Below are 22,574 nucleotides of genomic sequence, written 5' to 3'. Positions count from 1 at the left end.
ACACCCACCAGTGTTGTAAGGTCTGATGGCGTAGTGGGTTAAAGCATACTAGTTATGCCAGCTACTGGAAGGTAGTTGTGCTTTCTGGGTTCGAGTCCCACTGGTGGGTGTTGTCCAAAGATTGTTTATCTTCACTTGTGGTTTATGCAAGTATAGGCTTATAAGCTGGACACGAGTTCTCTCACATTGACAGTGGCTTGACGAAAATTGCAGACTGACCCCTCACTCATCTGGTGCCTTCGGGAGGTAGAGATGTTTGAGATATATATATCTCGAACTATCTACTTCTTTTGTAAGGTCTGATGGCGTAGTGGGTTAAAGCATACTAGTTATGCCAGCTACTGGAAGGTAGTTGTGCTTTCTGGGTTCGAGTCCCACTGGTGGGTGTTGTCCAAAGATTGTTTATCTTCACTTGTGGTTTATGCAAGTATAGGCTTATAAGCTGGACACGAGTTCTCTCACATTGACAGTGGCTTGACGAAAATTGCAGACTGACCCCTCACTCATCTGGTGCCTTCGGGAGGTAGAGATGTTTGAGATATATATATCTCGAACTATCTACTTCTTTTGTAAGGTCTGATGGCGTAGTGGGTTAAAGCATACTAGTTATGCCAGCTACTGGAAGGTAGTTGTGCTTTCTGGGTTCGAGTCCCACTGGTGGGTGTTGTCCAAAGATTGTTTATCTTCACTTGTGGTTTATGCAAGTATAGGCTTATAAGCTGGACACGAGTTCTCTCACATTGACAGTGGCTTGACGAAAATTGCAGACTGACCCCTCACTCATCTGGTGCCTTCGGGAGGTAGAGATGTTTGAGATATATATATCTCGAACTATCTACTTCTTTTGTAAGGTCTGATGGCGTAGTGGGTTAAAGCATACTAGTTATGCCAGCTACTGGAAGGTAGTTGTGCTTTCTGGGTTCGAGTCCCACTGGTGGGTGTTGTCCAAAGATTGTTTATCTTCACTTGTGGTTTATGCAAGTATAGGCTTATAAGCTGGACACGAGTTCTCTCACATTGACAGTGGCTTGACGAAAATTGCAGACTGACCCCTCACTCATCTGGTGCCTTCGGGAGGTAGAGATGTTTGAGATATATATATCTCGAACTATCTACTTCTTTTGTAAGGTCTGATGGCGTAGTGGGTTAAAGCATACTAGTTATGCCAGCTACTGGAAGGTAGTTGTGCTTTCTGGGTTCGAGTCCCACTGGTGGGTGTTGTCCAAAGATTGTTTATCTTCACTTGTGGTTTATGCAAGTATAGGCTTATAAGCTGGACACGAGTTCTCTCACATTGACAGTGGCTTGACGAAAATTGCAGACTGACCCCTCACTCATCTGGTGCCTTCGGGAGGTAGAGATGTTTGAGATATATATATCTCGAACTATCTACTTCTTTTGTAAGGTCTGATGGCGTAGTGGGTTAAAGCATACTAGTTATGCCAGCTACTGGAAGGTAGTTGTGCTTTCTGGGTTCGAGTCCCACTGGTGGGTGTTGTCCAAAGATTGTTTATCTTCACTTGTGGTTTATGCAAGTATAGGCTTATAAGCTGGACACGAGTTCTCTCACATTGACAGTGGCTTGACGAAAATTGCAGACTGACCCCTCACTCATCTGGTGCCTTCGGGAGGTAGAGATGTTTGAGATATATATATCTCGAACTATCTACTTCTTTTGTAAGGTCTGATGGCGTAGTGGGTTAAAGCATACTAGTTATGCCAGCTACTGGAAGGTAGTTGTGCTTTCTGGGTTCGAGTCCCACTGGTGGGTGTTGTCCAAAGATTATATATATATATATATATATATTATTAAATATGACCGAAAAAGTAAGATTAATAATTCTAACACGAATTTTCTCAATCTTTCGTACATTACGCTTCACTGTTGGAGGTAAATCAAAAATCACTTCTCCAAAATTCATTTTTATTTCTAGTCTGACGCGACACGGGCGCGTTTCGTAAAACTTATTACATTTTCAAAGACTTCACAAATACACAACTGATTAGAACGTATCTCTGATTTTATATCTACATTTGAGTGAGGTGGGAAGGGTGATGTGGCATTAACACAAGACAGAACAGGAGGGGATATTAATAGGGTATTAAAAGTATCAACACAAGACAGAACAGAAACAATGGGTATTGAATAGAAGTGTTTGTAGAAAGCCTATTGGTCCATATTTCTTGATGCTTCTATATTGGAGCGGAGTCTTGAGGTGGGTAGAATATAGTTGTGCAATAATTGGCTGTTGATTGCTGGTGTTGACTTCTTGATGTGTAGTGCCTCGCAAACGTCAAGCCGCCTGCTATCGCTGTATCTATCGATGATTTCTGTGTTGTTTACTAGGATTTCTCTGGCGATGGTTTGGTTATGGGAAGAGATTATATGTTCCTTAATGGAGCCCTGTTGCTTATGCATCGTTAAACGCCTAGAAAGAGATGTTGTTGTCTTGCCTATATACTGGGTTTTTTTGGAGCTTACAGTCCCCAAGTGGGCATTTGAAGGCATAGACGACATTAGTCTCTTTTAAAGCGTTCTGTTTTGTGTCTGGAGAGTTTCTCATGAGTAGGCTGGCCGTTTTTCTGGTTTTATAGTAAATCGTCAGTTGAATCCTCTGATTTTTGTCTGTAGGGATAACGTTTCTATTAACAATATCTTTCAGGACCCTTTCCTCCGTTTTATGAGCTGTGGAAAAGAAGTTCCTGTAAAATAGTCTAATAGGGGGTATAGGTGTTGTGTTAGTTGTCTCTTCAGAGGTTTAACCTCTGAAGAGACAACTAACACAACACCTATACCCCCTATTAGACTATTTTACAGGAACTTCTTTTCCACAGCTCATAAAACGGAGGAAAGGGTCCTGAAAGATATTGTTAATAGAAACGTTATCCCTACAGACAAAAATCAGAGGATACAACTGACGATTTACTATAAAACCAGAAAAACGGCCAGCCTACTCATGAGAAACTCTCCAGACACAAAACAGAACGCTTTAAAAGAGACTAACGTCGTCTATGCCTTCAAATGCCCTCTTGGGGACTGTAAGCTCCAAAAAACCCAGTATATAGGCAAGACAACAACATCTCTTTCTAGGCGTTTAACGATGCATAAGCAACAGGGCTCCATTAAGGAACATATAATCTCTTCCCACAACCAAACCATCGCCAGAAAAATCCTAGTAAACAACACAGAAATCATCGATAGATACAGCGATAGCAGGCGTCTTGACGTTTGCGAGGCACTACACATCAAGAAGTCAACACCAGCAATCAACAGCCAATTATTGCACAACTATATTCTACCCACCTCAAGACTCCGCTCCAATATAGAAGCATCAAGAAATATGGACCAATAGGCTTTCTACAAACACTTCTATTCAATACCCATTGTTTCTGTTCTGTCTTGTGTTGATACTTTTAATACCCTATTAATATCCCCTCCTGTTCTGTCTTGTGTTAATGCCACATCACCCTTCCCACCTCACTCAAATGTAGATATAAAATCAGAGATACGTTCTAATCAGTTGTGTATTTGTGAAGTCTTTGAAAATGTAATAAGTTTTACGAAACGCGCCCGTGTCGCGTCAGACTAGAAATAAAAATGAATTTTGGAGAAGTGATTTTTGATTTACCTCCAACAGTGAAGCGTAATGTACGAAAGATTGAGAAAATTCGTGTTAGAATTATTAATCTTACTTTTTCGGTCATATTTAATAATATATGTCTACAGGAAAGACTGCTACCAAAATATACTAATATATATATATATATATATATATATATATATATATATATATATATATATATATATATATATATATATATATATATATATATATATATATATATATATATATATATATATATGTCGTACCTAGTAGCCAGAACGCACTTGTCAGCCTACTATGCAAGGCCCGATTTGCCTAATAAGCCAAGTTTTCATGAATTAATTGTTTTTCGACTACCTAACCTAACCTAACTTTTTCGGCTACCTAACCTAACCTAACCTATAAAGATAGGTTAGGTTAGGTTAGGTAGGGTCGGTTAGGTTCGGTCAAATATCTACGTTAATTTTAACTCCAATAAAAAAAAATGACCTCATACATAATGAAATGAGTAGCATTATCATTTCACAAGAAAAAAATTAGAGAAAATATATTAATTCAGGAAAACTTGGCTTATTAGGTAAATCGGGCCTTGCATAGCAGGCCGAGTACGACGTTCTGGCTACTAGGTACGACATATATATATATATATATATATATATATATATATATATATATATATATATATATATATATATATATATATATATATATATATATATATATATATATTATTAAATATGACCGAAAAAGTAAGATTAATAATTCTAACACGAATTTTCTCAATCTTCCGTACATTTCTTTTCACTGTTGGAGGTAAATCAAAAATCAATTCTCCAAAATTCATTTTTATTTCTAGTCTGACGCGACACGAGCGCGTTTCGTAAAACTTATTACATATTCAAAGACTTTAGTTCACAAATACACAACTGAATAGAACTTACGCATCTCCGATTATATATCTACCTTTGAGTGAGGTGGAAAGGGTGATGTGGCATTAACACAAGACAGAACAAGATGTGGCATTAATAGGGTATTAATTTCATCAACACAAGACAGAACAAGATGGTATTAATAGGGTATTAATTTCATCAACACAAGACAGAACACGAAACAATGGATATTGAATAGAAGTGTTTGTAGAAAGCCTATTGGTCCATATTTCTTGATGCTTCTATATTGGAGCGGAGTCTTGAGGTGGGTAGAATATAGTTGTGCAATAATTGGCTGTTGATTGCTGGTGTTGACTTCTTGATGTGTAGTGCCTCGCAAACGTCAAGACGCCTGCTATCGCTGTATCTATCGATGATTTCTGTGTTGTTTACTAGGATTTTTCTGGCGATGGTTTGGTTGTGGGAAGAGATTATATGTTCCTTAATGGAGCCCTGTTGCTTATGCATCGTTAAACGCCTAGAAAGAGATGTTGTTGTCTTGCCTATATACTGGGTTTTTTGGAGCTTACAGTCCCCAAGAGGGCATTTGAAGGCATAGACGACGTTAGTCTCTTTTAAAGCGTTCTGTTTTGTGTCTGGAGAGTTTCTCATGAGTAGGCTGGCCGTTTTTCTGGTTTTATAGTAAATCGTCAGTTGTATCCTCTGATTTTTGTCTGTAGGGATAACGTTTCTATTAACAATATCTTTCAGGACCCTTTCCTCCGTTTTATGAGCTGTGGAAAAGAAGTTCCTGTAAAATAGTCTAATAGGGGGTATAGGTGTTGTGTTAGTTGTCTCTTCAGAGGTTGCATGGCTTTTCACTTTCCTTCTTATGATGTCTTCGACGAAACCATTGGAGAAGCCGTTATTGACTAGGACCTGCCTTACCCTACAGAGTTCTTCGTCGACTTGCTTCCATTCTGAGCTGTGGCTGAGAGCACGGTCGACATATGCGTTAACAACACTCCTCTTGTACCTGTCTGGGCAGTCGCTGTCGGCATTTAGGCACATTCCTATGTTCGTTTCCTTAGTGTAGACTGCAGTGTGGAAACCTCCGCCCTTTTCCATGACTGCTACATCTAGAAAGGGCAGCTTCCCATCCTTTTCCATCTCGTAAGTGAAACGCAGCACGGAACTCTGCTCAAATGCCTCCTTCAGCTCCTGCAGATGTCTGACATCAGGAACCTGTGTAAAAATGTCGTCAACATACCTGCAGTATATGGCCGGTTTCAAGTTCATGTCGACTAAGACTTTTTGCTCGATGGTACCCATGTAGAAGTTTGCAAACAGGACACCTAGGGGAGAACCCATGGCGACCCCATCTACTTGCTTATACATGTGCCCATCCGGGCTCAAGAAGGGTGCCTCTTTAGTACAAGCTTGGAGTAGTTTCCTCAGAATATTTTCTGGTATGTCAAGAGGAGTACAGGCTGGATCACGATACACTCTGTCGGCTATCATTCCGATTGTCTCGTCCACAGGTACGTTGGTAAACAGCGATTCTACGTCCAACGAGGCTCTTATCCCTGTGGCCCGTGTGCCCCGCAGTAAGTCAACAAATTCCTTTGGAGACTTCAGGCTGAAGGCGCAAGGAACATAAGGAGTCAGCAGGCCATTGAGTCGCTTCGCCAGTCTGTACGTGGGTGTGGGTATCTGGCTAATGATTGGCCGAAGTGGGTTTCCAGGCTTGTGTGTCTTGACATTTCCATACGCATATCCAGGTTTATATTCACCAATGATCTTTGGCAGGTGGAGTCCGGATTTCTTGGCGTTCACAGTTTCGATCAGTTTGTTGACCTTTGCTTTTAATTCGGCTGTAGTGTCCTTCGTTACCCTTTGGAACTTAGTTTGGTATGATGTTCATTTTCGCCAGATATTCGTCTTTTTTAAGAATGACATATATTGGCGACTTGTCACCTCTCCTGACAACTATCTCCTTGTTCTCACGAAGGCTTTTAGCTGCCGCTTTAAGCTCGGGGGACAGTATTGTGCTTCTGTAATTGCCTCGATTCTTTCCTCCTTCTGCAATAAGTTCTGCTTGTAAGGTATCTTTGGTAGTGACCTTCTTTCTGAAGTGAAGAAGGTCACTACCAAAGATACCTTACAAGCAGAACTTATTGCAGAAGGAGGAAAGAATCGAGGCAATTACAGAAGCACCATACTGTCCCCCGAGCTCAAAGCGGCAGCTAAAAGCCTTCGTGAGAACAAGGAGATAGTTGTCAGGAGAGGTGACAAGTCGCCAATATATGTCATTCTTAAAAAAGACGAATATCTGGCGAAAATGAACATCATACTCTCTGACCAAACTAAGTTCCAAAGGGTAACGAAGGACACTACAGCCGAATTAAAAGCAAAGGTCAACAAACTGATCGAAACTGTGAACGCCAAGAAATCCGGACTCCACCTGCCAAAGATCATTGGGGAATATAAACCTGGATATGCGTATGGAAATGTCAAGACACACAAGCCTGGAAACCCACTTCGGCCAATCATTAGCCAGATATCCACACCCACGTACAGACTGGCGAAGCGACTCAATGGCCTGCTGACTCCTTATGTTCCTTGCGCCTTCAGCCTGAAGTCTCCAAAGGAATTTGTTGACTTACTGCGGGGCACACGGGCCACAGGGATAAGAGCCTCGTTGGACGTAGAATCGCTGTTTACCAACGTACCTGTGGACGAGACAATCGGAATGATAGCCGACAGAGTGTATCGTGATCCAGCCTGTACTCCCCTTGACATACCAGAAAATATTCTGTGGAAACTACTCCAAGCTTGTACTAAATAGGCACCCTTCTTGAGCCCGGATGGGCACATGTATAAGCAAGTAGATGGGGTCGCCATGGGTTCTCCCCTAGGTGTCCTGTTTGCAAACTTCTACATGGGTACCATTGAGCAAAAAGTCTTAGTCGACATGAACTTGAAACCGGCCATATACTGCAGGTATGTTGACGACATTTTTACACAGGTACCTGATGTCAGACATCTGCAGGAGCTGAAGGAGGCATTTGAGCAGAGTTCCGTGCTGCGTTTCACTTACGAGATGGAAAAGGATGGGAAGCTGCCCTTTCTAGATGTAACAGTCATGGAAAAGGGCGGAGGTTTCCACACTGCAGTCTACACTAAGGAAACGAACATAGGAATGAGCCTAAATGCCAACAGCGACTGCCCAGACAGGTACAAGAGGAGTGTTGTTAACGCATATGTCGACCGTGCTCTCAGCCACAGCTCAGAATGGAAGCAAGTCGACGAAGAACTCTGTAGGGTAAGGCAGGTCCTAGTCAATAACGGCTTCTCCAATGGTTTCGTCGAAGACATCATAAGAAGGAAAGTGAAAAGCCATGCAACCTCTGAAGAGACAACTAACACAACACCTATACCCCTTATTAGACTATTTTACAGGAACTTCTTTTCCACAGCTCATAAAACGGAGGAAAGGGTCCTGAAAGATATTGTTAATAGAAACGTTATCCCTACAGACAAAAATCAGAGGATACAACTGACGATTTACTATAAAACCAGAAAAACGGCCAGCCTACTCATGAGAAACTCTCCAGACACAAAACAGAACGCTTTAAAAGAGACTAACGTCGTCTATGCCTTCAAATGCCCTCTTGGGGACTGTAAGCTCCAAAAAAACCAGTATATAGGCAAGACAACAACATCTCTTTCTAGGCGTTTAACGATGCATAAGCAACAGGGCTCCATTAAGGAACATATAATCTCTTCCCACAACCAAACCATCGCCAGAGAAATCCTAGTAAACAACACAGAAATCATCGATAGATACAGCGATAGCAGGCGGCTTGACGTTTGCGAGGCACTACACATCAAGAAGTCAACACCAGCAATCAACAGCCAATTATTGCACAACTATATTCTACCCACCTCAAGACTCCGCTCCAATATAGAAGCGTCAAGAAATGTGGACCAATAGGCTTTCTACAAACACTTCTATTCAATATCCATTGTTTCGTGTTCTGTCTTGTGTTGATGAAATTAATACCCTATTAATACCATCTTGTTCTGTCTTGTGTTGATGAAATTAATACCCTATTAATGCCACATCTTGTTCTGTCTTGTGTTAATGCCACATCACCCTTTCCACCTCACTCAAAGGTAGATATATAATCGGAGATGCGTAAGTTCTATTCAGTTGTGTATTTGTGAACTAAAGTCTTTGAAAATGTAATAAGTTTTACGAAACGCGCTCGTGTCGCGTCAGACTAGAAATAAAAATGAATTTTGGAGAATTGATTTTTGATTTACCTCCAACAGTGAAAAGAAATGTACGGAAGATTGAGAAAATTCGTGTTAGAATTATTAATCTTACTTTTTCGGTCATATTTAATAATATATATATATATATATATATATATATATATATATATATAACATATATATATATATATATAACATATATATATATATATATATATATATATATATATATATATATATATTTATATAAATTTATATATATATTATTGAATATGAAAAGGTGAGATCAATGATTCAAGTGCGAACTTTTCCTATTTTTTTTCTTGTTTTTCGTCACTTGAGAAGGAAATTGAAAAATTAACTCTCCAAAGTTCATTTTAAAATTGTATTGGGCCTGAGGCTAGGTTAAATCTTGTTATTAACTTCAAAGGGAGAGACTGAATGGTTACAAGTTTTTTGCTGCCGGATACATAGCCGAGGATGAGATGAAGGTGATTTTTTTAATTATCAGGGGGAAAGCGTCAAGCAATTACGACTTTCTAGCACTTGGAAGGGGTCAGGATGAGGATTTGGGATGGGACGTGGGGGGGGAGGAATGGTGTCCAACCAATTGGATGGTCAGGGATTGAACGCCGACCTGCATGAAGCAAGACCGTCGCTCTACCATTCAGTCAAAGTGTGTGGGAGATGAAAGTGAAGCACCTGACTTATGGGCCTGGCGATCCCATTGCAACTAACCAATCCCTTATGTTTTAATGATAATGAATGTGTCGTCGTGTTCTCCAAGATGCCGGAGTGTGTTTTGGTAATAGTTGTAGTTGACTATTGATTCATGGTTTGGTTTGTTTGAAATATAATGACTCTTCAATGTCCAGTCTTCTATTGTCGCTGTATTTGTCGATTATTTTGGTGTGGTTGATGGGGATATTCGCGTGTAATTGAAGATGGCTAAGCAGCAAGCTCTTATATGAAGACGTCATGTAAAGTCAGTTGCTTTGTAAAATGTTGACAGGTTCTTTACACAGACAGAGTTTTGAATATATAATAAATATTTTAACACTTGAATCACTAAAATGACTTTTACAGGCTGTATGTGTATAAACCAGAAAAATATGGCAAGATCAGATACAACCAGTACCTGCCAGTACCCTGGACCAGCTTCCTGGAGGCCCCACACTGGCATTACCTTACAAAGGGTTCACAGGTGAGAAGAGCAAACAATTCTAGTGTTCACACACTGGCCTTACATTTTCCTCACCTTGAGAAAATGAGTAGCAGCCATGAGGAGGACTCGAACCTGCATACTGGGATCTCCCAGGCACGTCCATTACACCCCTTGACCATGACATGCTCAAGAGCAATGCAACCTGGGAGTCAATTGAATCCTCTTCAGGTCCTGAGACTTCAACTGAAGACCTGTCAGGATTCCACGCATAGCCCGCATTCACGCTGGCTAGGATAGCTTGGGCGTACCCAGTGTGCAGGTTCGAATCCTCCTCATATCTCCTGCAGATTTTCTCATAGATACATCATGTTAATTTGATTTCTATGTGTTTTTCCTCACCTTCCTGACACTCAGAGGTTAGCAATGGTTGATTCTCTCTCTCCCTCTTACTTTTCCTTTATTTCATTTAATTTTATTATTTTCTTAAAATTATGTTCCCTAACTTGCTCGTGCCAAGACAAAGTTTGCCGCTCATGTTCACTTACTCATTTGTTGCCCGTTTACTTGTATGTTAATTAGTATATTATGGTAGCAGTCTTTCTTGTAAACATATGTTTTTGAATATGACCGAAAGGGTAAGATTAATAATTCTAACACGAATCTTCTCAATATTTCTTACGTTTTTCTTCACTGTCGAGGGTAATTGAAAAATTAACTCTCCATAGTTCATTTTCACATTTTATTTATGGTCTGATGCCTAGAAGCATTTCGCAAGAGACGTATTACATTTTCAAAGACAATTTTTACATACTCTGATTCATGATTATTCGTTTTTGGGTGAGGTGATATGGCACAAATGTTTTTGGGTGAGGTGACAGAACACTAATCAATGGGTATTCGTGCGACCAACCTACTCATGAAGAACTCTCCAGACACCAACAGAACACCTTGAAAGAAACCAACGTCATCTATGCCTTCACATGCCCACTTGGGGATTGTATGCCCCAAAGATCTCAGAGTATATAGGCAAGACAACAACGTCTGTTTCTAGGCGATTAACAATGCACAAACAACAGGGCTCCATCAAGGAGCATATAATCTCCTCACGCAACCAAACCATCACCAGAGAAATCTTAACAAACAACACAGATATTATCGATAGATACAGCGATAGCAGGAGACTCGACATCAGCGAGGCACTACACATCAAAAAGTCAACACCAGCAATCAACAGCCAATTAACACATAGTTACATCCTACCCACTTCAAGATACCGAACCAACACAGAAGCAAGAAGAGAAGACACCAATGTACCATTGATTCGTGTTCTGTCACCTCACCCAAAAACATTTGTGCCATATCACTTCACCCAAAAACGAATAATCATGAAACAGAGTATGTAAAAATTGTCTTTGAAAATGTAAGAAGTCTCTTGCGAAACATTTCTAGACATCAGACCATAAATAAAATGTGAAATTGAACTTTGGTGAGTTAATTTTTCAATTTCCCTCGACAATGAAGAAAAACATAAGAAATATTGTATGTTTATCTATATGTATAAGAGAGAATGATGGCCAGACACTTAAGGCTAGCTTAATTAAACTTTAGGGAATATATGGTGATTTTATTGGGAAATTTTAATGGTGATTTTCAGTGACGTAGGTAGGGGGGGGTGGGGGGGGAGGGGTCGGCCCAGTGCCCCAACCCCATGATAGCTTTATTTATTTATTTATTTATTTATTGTTTATTTATTTATTTATTTATATATATACAAGAAGGTACATTGGGTTTGTGAGAATAGATTGGATGGTACAGTATTTACATTCTTGTAAAGCCACTAGTACGCACAGCGTTTCGGGCAGGTCATGTGTCATTCTTTGGATGTAAAATGTTCACCCTCAAGTACATAGACTTCATCATCTGTATAACATGACAGATTTGTGTTGTAAGGGTTCCCTTTGACTACAGTGAAGGAGATCACAGTGTAAAGGGAAAAAGTTACAAAGATGAGGGGAGGAAGCAAGACCGTGGGTGACATGTGGAGACCTGGGTGGGATGGTGTGCCTTAAGACCGGAGGAGACCCGTGCGGTGTTCGGGGACGAGGGAGGCAGTGTGTGGTGACAGGGGAGGCAGTGTGTGGTGACAGGGGAGGCAGTGTGTGGTGACAGGGAGGACAGTGTGTGGTGACAGGGGAGGACAGTGTGTGGTGACAGGGGAGGACAGTGTGTGGTGACAGGGAGGACAGTGTGTGGTGACAGGGGAGGCAGTGTGTGGTGGCAGGGGAGGACAGTGTGTGGTGACAGGGAGAACAGTGTGTGGAGACAGGAAGGGCAGTGTGTGGTGACAGGGGAGGGCAGTGTGTGGTGACAGGGGAGGACAGTGTGTGGTGACAGGGAGGACAGTGTGTTGTGACAGGGGAGGCAGTGTGTGGTGACAGGGGAGGACAGTGTGTGGAGACAGGGAGGGCAGTGTGTGGTGAAAGGGGAGGGCAGTGTGTGGTGACAGGGGAGGACAGTGTGTGGTGACAGGGGAGGCAGTGTGTGAAGACAGGGGAAGACAGTGTGTGGTGACAGGGAGGACAGTGTGTGGAGACAGGGAGGACAGTGTGTGGTGACAAGGAGGACAGTGTGTGGTGACAGGGAGGACAGTGTGTGGTGACAGGGGAGGCAGTGTGTGGTGACAGGGGAGGACAGTGTGTGGAGACAGGGAGGACAGTGTGTGGTGACAGGGGAGGCAGTGTGTGGTGACAGGGAGGACAGTGTGTGGTGACAGGGGAGGCAGTGTGTGGTGACAGGGAAGGCAGTGTGTGGTGACAGGGGAGGACAGTGGGTGGTGACAGGGAGGACAGTGTGTGGTGACAGGGAAGGCAGTGTGTGGTGACAGGGAGGACAGTGTGTGGTGACAGGGGAGGCAGTGTGTGGTGACAGGGGAGGCAGTGTGTGGTGACAGGGGAGGACAGTGTGTGGTGACAGGGGAGGTCAGTGTGTGGTGACAGGGGAGGACAGTGTGTGGAGACAGGGAGGACAGTGTGTGGTGACAGGGGAGGACAGTGTGTGGAGAAAGGGAGGACAGTGTGTGGTGACAGGGAGGACAGTGTGTGGTGACAGGGAGGACAGTGTGTGGTGACAGGGGAGGCAGTGTGTGGTGACAGGGGAGGACAGTGTGTGGTGACAGGGGAGGCAGTGTGTGGTGACAGGGAGGACAGTGTGTGGTGACAGGGGAGGCAGTGTGTGGTGACAGAGAGGACAGTGTGTGGTGACATGGAGGACAGTGTGAGGTGACAGGGGAGGCAGTGTGTAGTGACAGGGGAGGACAGTGTGTGGTGACAGGGGAGGCAGTGTGTGGTGACAGGGGAAGCAGTGTGTGGTGACAGGGGAGGACAGTGTGTGGTGACAGGGAGGACAGTGAGTGGTGACAGGGAGGACAGTGTGCGGTGACAGGGAGGACAGTGTGTGGTGACAGGGAGGACAGTGTGTGGTGACAGGGAGGACAGTGTGTGGTGACAGGGGAGGCAGTGTGTGGTGACAGGGGAGGACAGTGTATGGTGACAGGGGAGGACAGTGTGTGGTGACAGGGAGGACAGTGTGTGGTGACAGGGGAGGACAGTGTGTGGTGACAGGGGAGGACAGTGTGTGGTGACAGGGAGGACAGTGTGTGGTGACAGGGAGGGCAGTGTGTGGTGACAGGGGAGGCAGTGTGTGGTGACAGGGGAGGACAGTGTGTTGTGACAGGGAGGACAGTGTGTGGTGACAGGGGAGGCAGTGTGTGGTGACAGGGAGGACAGTGTGTGGTGACAGGGGAGGCAGTGTGTGGTGACAGGGGAGGCAGTGTGTGGTGACAGGGGAGGCAGTGTGTGGTGACAGGGGAGGACAGTGTGTGGTGACAGGGAAGGACAGTGTGTGGTGACAGGGAGGACAGTGTGTGGTGACAGGGGAGGCAGTGTGTGATGACAGGGAGGACAGTGTGTGGTGACAGGGAGGAAAGTGTGTGGTGACAGGGAGGACAGTGGTGTGGTGACAGGGAGGACAGTGTGTGGTGACAGGGGAGGACAGTGTGTGGTGACAGGGAGGACAGTGTGTGGTGACAGGGAGGACAGTGTGTGGTGACAGGGAGGACAGTGTGTGGTGGACAGGGAGGACAGTGTGTGGTGACAGGGAGGACAGTGTGTGGTGACAGGGAGGACAGTGTGTGGTGAAGGGGAGGACAGTGTGTGGTGACAGGGGAGGACAGTGTGTGTGTGACAGGGGAGGCAGTGTGTGGTGACAGGGGGAGGACAGTGTGTGGTGACAGGGGAGGACAGTGTGTGGTGACAGGGGAGGACAGTGTGTGGTGACAGGGAGGACAGTGTGTCGTGACAGGGGAGGGACAGTGTGTGGTGACAGGGAGGACAGTGTGTGTGGAGGACGGGTTGAGGGGGTGGTGACAGGGGAGGACAGTGTGTGGTGGACAGGGAGGGACCAGTGTGTGGATGACAGGGATGGACAGTGTGTGGTGACAGGGAGGCAGTGGTGTGGTGACAGGGGAGGAAGTGTGTGGTGACAGGAGGACAGTGTGTGGTGACAGGGAGGACAGTGTGTGGTGACAGGGAGGACAGTGTGTGGTGACAGGGAGGAACAGTGTGTGGTGACAGGGGAGGACAGTGTGTGGATGACAGGGAGGACAGTGTGTGGATGACAGGGGAGGACAGTGTGTGGTGACAGGGGAGGACGTGTGTGGTGACAGGGGAGGGACAGTGTGTGGTGACAGGGAGGACAGTGTGTGGTGACAGGGAGGACAGTGTGGTGGTGACAGGGGAGGACAGTGTGTGGTGACAGGGAGGACAGTGTGTGGTGACAGGGGAGGACAGTGTGTGGTGACAGGGAGGACAGTGTGTGGTGACAGGGGAGGACAGTGTGTGGTGACAGGGAGGACAGTGTGTGGTGACAGGGGAGGACAGTGTGTGGTGACAGGGAGGACAGTGTGTGGTGACAGGGAGGACAGTGTGTGGTGACAGGGAGGACAGTGTGTGGTGACAGGGAGGACAGTGTGTGGTGACAGGGGAGCAGTGTGTGGTGACAGGGAGGACAGTGTGTGGTGACAGGGAGGACAGTGTGTGGTGACAGGGAGGACAGTGTGTGGTGACAGGGGAGGACAGTGTGTGGTGACAGGGGAGGACAGTGGTGTGGTGACAGGGGAGGACAGTGTGTGGTGACAGGGGAGGACAGTGTGTGGTGACAGGGGAGGACAGTGTGTGGTGACAGGGAGGACAGTGTGTGGTGACAGGGGAGGACAGTGTGTGGTGACAGGGAGGACAGTGTGTGGTGACAGGGAGGACAGTGTGTGGTGACAGGGAGGACAGTGTGTGGTGACAGGGAGGACAGTGTGTGGTGACAGGGAGGACAGTGTGTGGTGACAGGGAGGACAGTGTGTGGTGACAGGGGAGGCAGTGTGTGGAGACAGGGAGGACAGTGTGTGGTGACAGGGAGGACAGTGTGGTGTGACAGGGAGGAGTGTGTGGTGACAGGGGAGGACAGTGTGTGGTGACAGGGAGGACAGTGTGTGTGTGACAGGGGAGGACAGTGTGTGGTGACAGGGGAGGACAGTGTGTGGTGACAGGGGAGGACAGTGTGTGGTGACAGGGAGGACAGTGTGTGGTGACAGGGGAGGACAGTGTGTGGTGACAGGGAGGACAGTGTGTGGTGACAGGGAGGACAGTGTGTGTGACAGGGAGGAGAGTGTGTGGTGACAGGGGAGGACAGTGTGTGGAGACAGGGAGGACAGTGTGTGGTGACAGGGAGGACAGTGTGTGGTGACAGGGAGCACAGTGTGTGGTGACAGGGGAGGAGAGTGTGGTGACAGGGGGACAGTGTGTGGTGACAGGGAGGACAGTGTGTGGTGACAGGGAGGACAGTGTGTGGTGACAGGGAGGACAGTGTGTGGTGACAGGGAGGACAGTGTGTGGTGACAGGGAGGACAGTGGTTGGTGACAGGGAGGACAGTGTGTGGTGACAGGGGAGGACAGTGTGTGGTGACAGGGAGGACAGTGTGTGGAGACAGGGAGGACAGTGTGTGGTGACAGGGGAGGACAGTGTGTGGTGACAGCGGAGTACAGTGTGTGGTGACAGGTGTAAGACAGCTGTGTGGTCGACAGGGAGGACAGTGTGTGGATGACAGGGAGAGGACAGTTGTTGATTGTTGACAGGGAGGACAGTGATGTGGTGACAGGGAGGACCGTGTGTGGTGACAAGGGAGGACAGTGTGTGTGACAGGGAGGACAGTGTGTGGTGACAGGGTGAGGACAGTCGTGTGGATGACAGGGGTAGGACAGGTGCCGTGTTTGTGTGAGACGGGGAGGAAACAGTGTGTGGTGACAAGGGAGGACAGTTTTTGTTGTGGTGACAGGGAGGAGACAGTGTGTGGCTGACGAGGGGAGGACAGTGTGTGGTGACAGGGAGGACAGTGTGTGGGGTGACAGGGGAGGACAGTGTGTTGTGGTGACAAGGGGGGCCAGATTGTGTGGAGACAGGGGAGGACAGTGTGTCGTGTGAGAGGGGAGGACAGTGTGTGGTGAGAGGGGAGGACAGTGTGTGGTGACAGGGAGGACAGTGTGTGGTGACAGGGAGGACATGTGTGGTGACAGGGGAGGACAGTGTGTGGAGACAGGGAGGACAGTGTGTGGTGACAGGGGAGGACAGTGTGTGGTGACAGGGGAGGACAGTGTGTGGACAGGGAGGACAGTGTGTGGTGACAGGGAGGACAGTGTGTGGTGACAGGGGAGGACAGTGTGTGGAGACAGGGGAGGACAGTGTGTGGTGACAGGGAGGACAGTGTGTGGTGACAGGGAGGACAGTGTGTGGTGACAGGGGGAGGACAGTGTGTGGTGACAGGGAGGACAGTGTGTGGTGACAGGGAGGACAGTGTGTGGTGACAGGGAGGCAGTGTGTGGTGACAGGGGGGACAGTGTGTGGTGACAGGGGAGGACAGTGTGTGGTGACAGGGGAGGACAGTGTGTGGTGACAGGGGAGGACAGTGTGTGGTGACAGGGGAGGACAGTGTGTGGTGACAGGGAGGACAGTGTGTGGTGACAGGGAGGACAGTGTGTGGTGACAGGGGAGGACAGTGTGTGGTGACAGGGGAGGACAGTGTGTGGTGACAGGAGGACAGTGTGTGGTGACAGGGGGGACAGTGTGTGGTGACAGGGAGGACAGTGTGTGGTGACAGGGGAGGAACAGTGTGTGGTGACAGGGAGGACAGTGTGTGGTGACAGGGGAGGACAGTGTGTGGTGACAGGGAGGACAGTGTGTGGTGACAGGGGAGGCAGTGTCTGGTGTCAGGGTGGACAGTGTGTGGTGACAGGGAGGACAGTGTGTGGTGACAGGGGAGGCAGTGTCTGGTGTCAGGGTGGACAGTGTGTGGTGACAGGGGAGGCAGTGTGTGGTGACAGGGGAGGACAGTGTGTGGTGACAGGAAGGACAGTGTGTGGTGACAGGGAGGACAGTGTGTGGTGACAGGGGAGGACAGTGTGTGGTGACAGGGAGAGAGTGTGTGGTGACAGGGAGGACAGTGTGTGGTGACAGGGAGGACAGTGTGTGGTGACAGGGGACAGTGTGTGGTGACAGGGAGACAGTGTGTGGTGACAGGGGAGGAGAGTGTGTGGTGACAGGGGAGGACAGTGTGTGGTGACAGGGAGGACAGTGTGTGGTGACAGGGGAGGACAGTGTGTGGTGACAGGGAGGACAGTGTGTGGTGACAGGGGGGACAGTGTGTGGTGACAGGGAGGACAGTGTGTGGTGACAGGGAGGACAGTGTGTGGTGACAGGGAGGACAGTGTGTGGTGACAGGGGAGGACAGTGTGTGGTGACAGGGAGGACAGTGTGTGGTGACAGGGAGGACAGTGTGTGGTGACAGGGAGGCAGTGTGTGGTGACAGGGGAGGACAGTGTGTGGTGACAGGGGAGGACAGTGTGTGGTGACAGGGAGGACAGTGTGTGGTGACAGGGAGGACAGTGTGTGGTGACAGGGGAGGACAGTGTGTGGTGACAGGGGAGGACAGTGTGTTGACAGGGAGGACAGTGTGTGTGACAGGGAGGACAGTGTGTGGTGACAGGGAGGACAGTGTGTGGTGACAGGGAGACAGTGTGTGGTGACAGGGAGGACAGTGTGTGGTGACAGGGGAGGACAGTGTGTGGTGACAGGGAGGACAGTGTGTGGTGACAGGAGGACAGTGTGTGGTGACAGGGAGGACAGTGTGTGGTGACAGGGAGGACAGTGTGTGGTGACAGGGGGACAGTGTGTGGTGACAGGGGAGGCAGTGTGTGGTGACAGGGGAGGACAGTGTGTGGTGACAGGGAGGACAGTGTGTGGTGACAGGGGAGACAGTGTGTGGTGACAGGGGAGGACAGTGTGTGGTGACAGGGAGGACAGTGTGTGGTGACAGGGGAGACAGTGTGTGGTGACAGGGGAGGACAGTGTGTGGTGACAGGGGAGGACAGTGTGTGGTGACAGGGAGGACAGTGTGTGGTGACAGGGAGGACAGTGTGTGGTGACAGGGAGGACAGTGTGTGGTGACAGGGAGGACAGTGTGTGGTGACAGGGAGGCAGTGTGTGGTGACAGGGGAGGACAGTGTGTGGTGACAGGGAGGACAGTGTGTGGTGACAGGGAGGACAGTGTGTGGTGACAGGGGAGGACAGTGTGTGGTGACAGGGGAGGACAGTGTGTGGTGACAGGGAGGACAGTGTGTGGTGACAGGGGAGGACAGTGTGTGGTGACAGGGAGGACAGTGTGTGGTGACAGGGGAGGACAGTGTGTGGTGACAGGGAGGACAGTGTGTGGTGACAGGGGGGACAGTGTGTGGTGACAGGGAGGACAGTGTGTGGTGACAGGGGAGGCAGTGTGTGTGACAGGGGACAGTGTGTGGTGACAGGGAGGACAGTGTGTGGTGACAGGGGAGGACAGTGTGTGGTGACAGGGGACAGTGTGTGGTGACAGGGGAGGCAGTGTGTGGTGACAGGGGAGGACAGTGTGTGGTGACAGGGAGGACAGTGTGTGGTGACAGGGAGGACAGTGTGTGGTGACAGGGGAGGACAGTGTGTGAACAGGGAGGACAGTGTGTGGTGACAGGAGGACAGTGTGTGGTGACAGGGAGGACAGTGTGTGGTGACAGGGAGGACAGTGTGTGGTGACAGGGGAGGACAGTGTGTGGTGACAGGGAGGACAGTGTGTGGTGACAGGAGGACAGTGTGTGGTGACAGGGAGGACAGTGTGTGGTGACAGGGGAGGACAGTGTGTGTGACAGGGAGGACAGTGTGTGGTGACAGGGAGGACAGTGTGTGGTGACAGGGAGGACAGTGTGTGGTGACAGGGGAGGACAGTGTGTGGTGACAGGGGGCAGTGTGTGGTGACAGGGGAGGCAGTGTGTGGTGACAGGGGAGGACAGTGTGTGGTGACAGGGGAGGACAGTGTGTGGTGACAGGGAGGACAGTGTGTGGTGACAGGGGAGGACAGTGTGTGGTGACAGGGAGGACAGTGTGTGGTGACAGGGGAGGACAGTGTGTGGTGACAGGGGAGGACAGTGTGTGGTGACAGGGGACAGTGTGTGGTGACAGGGAGGACAGTGTGTGGTGACAGGGAGGACAGTGTGTGGTGACAGGGAGGACAGTGTGTGGTGACAGGGAGGACAGTGTGTGGTGACAGGGGAGGACAGTGTGTGGTGACAGGGGAGGACAGTGTGTGGTGACAGGGAGGACAGTGTGTGGTGACAGGGGAGGACAGTGTGTGGTGACAGGGAGGACAGTGTGTGGTGACAGGGAGGACAGTGTGTGGTGACAGGGAGGACAGTGTGTGGTGACAGGGGAGGCAGTGTGTGGTGACAGGGAGGACAGTGTGTGGTGACAGGGAGGACAGTGTGTGGTGACAGGGAGGACAGTGTGTGGTGACAGGGGAGGCAGTGTGTGGTGACAGGGGAGGACAGTGTGTGGTGACAGGGAGGACAGTGTGTGGTGACAGGGAGGCAGTGTGTGGTGACAGGGAGGACAGTGTGTGGTGACAGGGGAGGCAGTGTGTGGTGACAGGGAGGACAGTGTGTGGTGACAGGGGAGGACAGTGTGTGGTGACAGGGAGGACAGTGTGTGGTGACAGGAGGACATGTGTGGTGACAGGGAGGACAGTGTGTGGTGACAGGGGAGGCAGTGTGTGGTGACAGGGAGGACAGTGTGTGGTGACAGGGAGACAGTGTGTGGTGACAGGGAGGACAGTGTGTGGTGACAGGGGAGGCAGTGTGTGGTGACAGGGGAGGCAGTGTGTGGTGACAGGGAGGACAGTGTGTGGTGACAGGGGAGGACAGTGTGTGGTGACAGGGAGGACAGTGTGTGGTGACAGGGAGGACAGTGTGTGGTGACAGGGAGGACAGTGTGTGGTGACAGGGAGGACAGTGTGTGGTGACAGGGAGGACAGTGTGTGGTGACAGGGAGGACAGTGTGTGGTGACAGGGGAGGCAGTGTGTGGTGACAGGGGAGGCAGTGTGTGGTGACAGGGGAGGCAGTGTGTGGTGACAGGGGAGGACAGTGTGTGGTGACAGGGAGGACAGTGTGTGGTGACAGGGAGGACAGTGTGTGGTGACAGGGAGGACAGTGTGTGGTGACAGGGAGGACAGTGTGTGGTGACAGGGGAGGACAGTGTGTGGGACAGGGAGGACAGTGTGTGGTGACAGGGGAGGACAGTGTGTGGTGACAGGGAGGACAGTGTGTGGTGACAGGGAGGACAGTGTGTGGTGACAGGGAGGACAGTGTGTGTGACAGGGAGGACAGTGTGTGGTGACAGGGAGGACAGTGTGTGGTGACAGGGAGGACAGTGTGTGGACAGGGAGGACAGTGTGTGGTGACAGGGGAGGCAGTGTGTGGTGACAGGGGAGGACAGTGTGTGGTGACAGGGAGGACAGTGTGTGGTGACAGGGGGACAGTGTGTGGTGACAGGGAGGACAGTGTGTGGTGACAGGGGGGGACAGTGTGTGTGACAGGGAGGACAGTGTGTGATGACAGGGAGGACTGTGTGTGGTGACAGGGGAGGACAGTGTGTGGTGAAGGGGAGGACAGTGTGTGGTGACAGGAGGACAGTGTGGTGACAGGGGAGTACAGTGTGTGGTGACAGGGGAGGACAGTGTGTGGTGACAGGGGAGGACAGTGTGTGGAGACAGGGAGGACAGTGTGTGGTGACAGGGGAGGACAGTGTGGTGACAGGGAGGACAGTGTGTGGTGACAGGGGAGGACAGTGTGTGGTGACAGGGAGGACAGTGTGTGGTGACAGGGGAGGACAGTGTGTGGTGACAGGGAGGACAGGTGTGGTGACAGGGAGGACAGTGTGTGGTGACAGGGAGGACAGTGTGTGGTGACAGGGAGGACAGTGTGTGGTGACAGGGGAGGACAGTGTGTGGTGACAGGGAGGCAGTGTGTGGAGACAGGGAGGACAGTGTGTGGTGACAGGGGAGGACAGTGTGTGGTGACAGGGGAGGACAGTGTGTGGTGACAGGGGAGGACAGTGTGTGGTGACAGGGGACAGTGTGTGGTGACAGGGAGGACAGTGTGTGGTGACAGGAGAGGACAGTGTGTGGAGACAGGGAGGACAGTGTGTGGTGACAGGGAGGACAGTGTGTGGTGACAGGGAGCACAGTGTGTGGTGACAGGGAGGAGAGTGTGTGGTGACAGGGAGGACAGTGCGTGGTGACAGGGAGGACAGTGTGTGGTGACAGGGGAGGACAGTGTGTAGTGACAGGGGAGGACAGTGTGTGGTGACAGGGGAGGACAGTGTGTGGTGACAGGGAGGACAGTGTGTGGTGACAGGGAGGACAGTGTGTGGTGACAGGGAGGACAGTGTGTGTGACAGGGAGGACAGTGTGTGGTGACAGGGAGGACAGTGTGTGGTGACAGGGGAGGACAGTGTGTGGAGACAGGGAGGACAGTGTGTGGTGACAGGGGAGGACAGTGTGTGGTGACAGGGGAGCACAGTGTGTGGTGACAGGGGAGGAGAGTGTGTGGTGACAGGGGAGGACAGTGTGTGGTGACAGGGAGGACAGTGTGTGGTGACAGGGGAGGACAGTGTGTGGTGACAGGGGAGGACAGTGTGTGGTGACAGGGGAGGACAGTGTGTGGTGACAGGGAGGACAGTGTGTGGTGACAGGGGAGCACAGTGTGTGGTGACAGGGAGGACAGTGTGTGTGACGGGGAGGACAGTGTGTGGTGACAGGGAGGACAGTGTGTGGTGACCGGGAGGACAGTGTGTGGTGACAGGGAGGACAGTGGTGGTGACAGGGAGGACAGTGTGTGGTGACAGGGAGGACAGTGTGTGGTGACAGGGGAGGCAGTGTGTGGTGACAGGGGAGGACAGTGTGTGGTGACAGGGAGGCAGTGTGTGGTGACAGGGAGGACAGTGTGTGGTGACAGGAGGACAGTGTGTGGTGACAGGGAGGACAGTGTGTGGTGACAGGGGAGGACAGTGTGTGGAGACAGGGAGGACAGTGTGGTGACAGGGAGGACAGTGTGTGGTGACAGGGAGGACAGTGTGTGGTGACAGGGAGGACAGTGTGTGATGACAGGGAAGACAGTGTGTGGTGACAGGGAGGACAGTGTGTGGTGACAGGGGAGGACAGTGTGTGGTGACAGGGAGGACAGTGTGTGGTGACA

The 22,574-nt window shown here is 49.5% G+C and overlaps 1 protein-coding gene across 2 annotated transcripts in view; it reads left to right on the top strand.

The window, feature by feature from the left end:
- LOC123770249 (uncharacterized) overlaps positions 1–22,574 on the top strand; it is a 407,808-nt gene that overhangs the window by 262,635 nt on the left and 122,599 nt on the right. For both annotated transcript variants that reach the window (XM_069339938.1, XM_069339939.1), the window contains one exon: positions 9,842–9,959. In XM_069339938.1, the coding sequence (XP_069196039.1) occupies positions 9,842–9,959 (118 nt within the window). The remainder of the gene's footprint in view (positions 1–9,841; positions 9,960–22,574) is intronic.

Source organism: Procambarus clarkii, chromosome 42 (genome assembly GCF_040958095.1).
Source record: "Procambarus clarkii isolate CNS0578487 chromosome 42, FALCON_Pclarkii_2.0, whole genome shotgun sequence".
Classification (NCBI taxonomy): domain Eukaryota; kingdom Metazoa; phylum Arthropoda; class Malacostraca; order Decapoda; family Cambaridae; genus Procambarus; species Procambarus clarkii.
The sequence above is the reverse complement of the archived record's forward strand: the minus strand, read 5'-3'. Positions and strand labels throughout refer to the sequence as shown.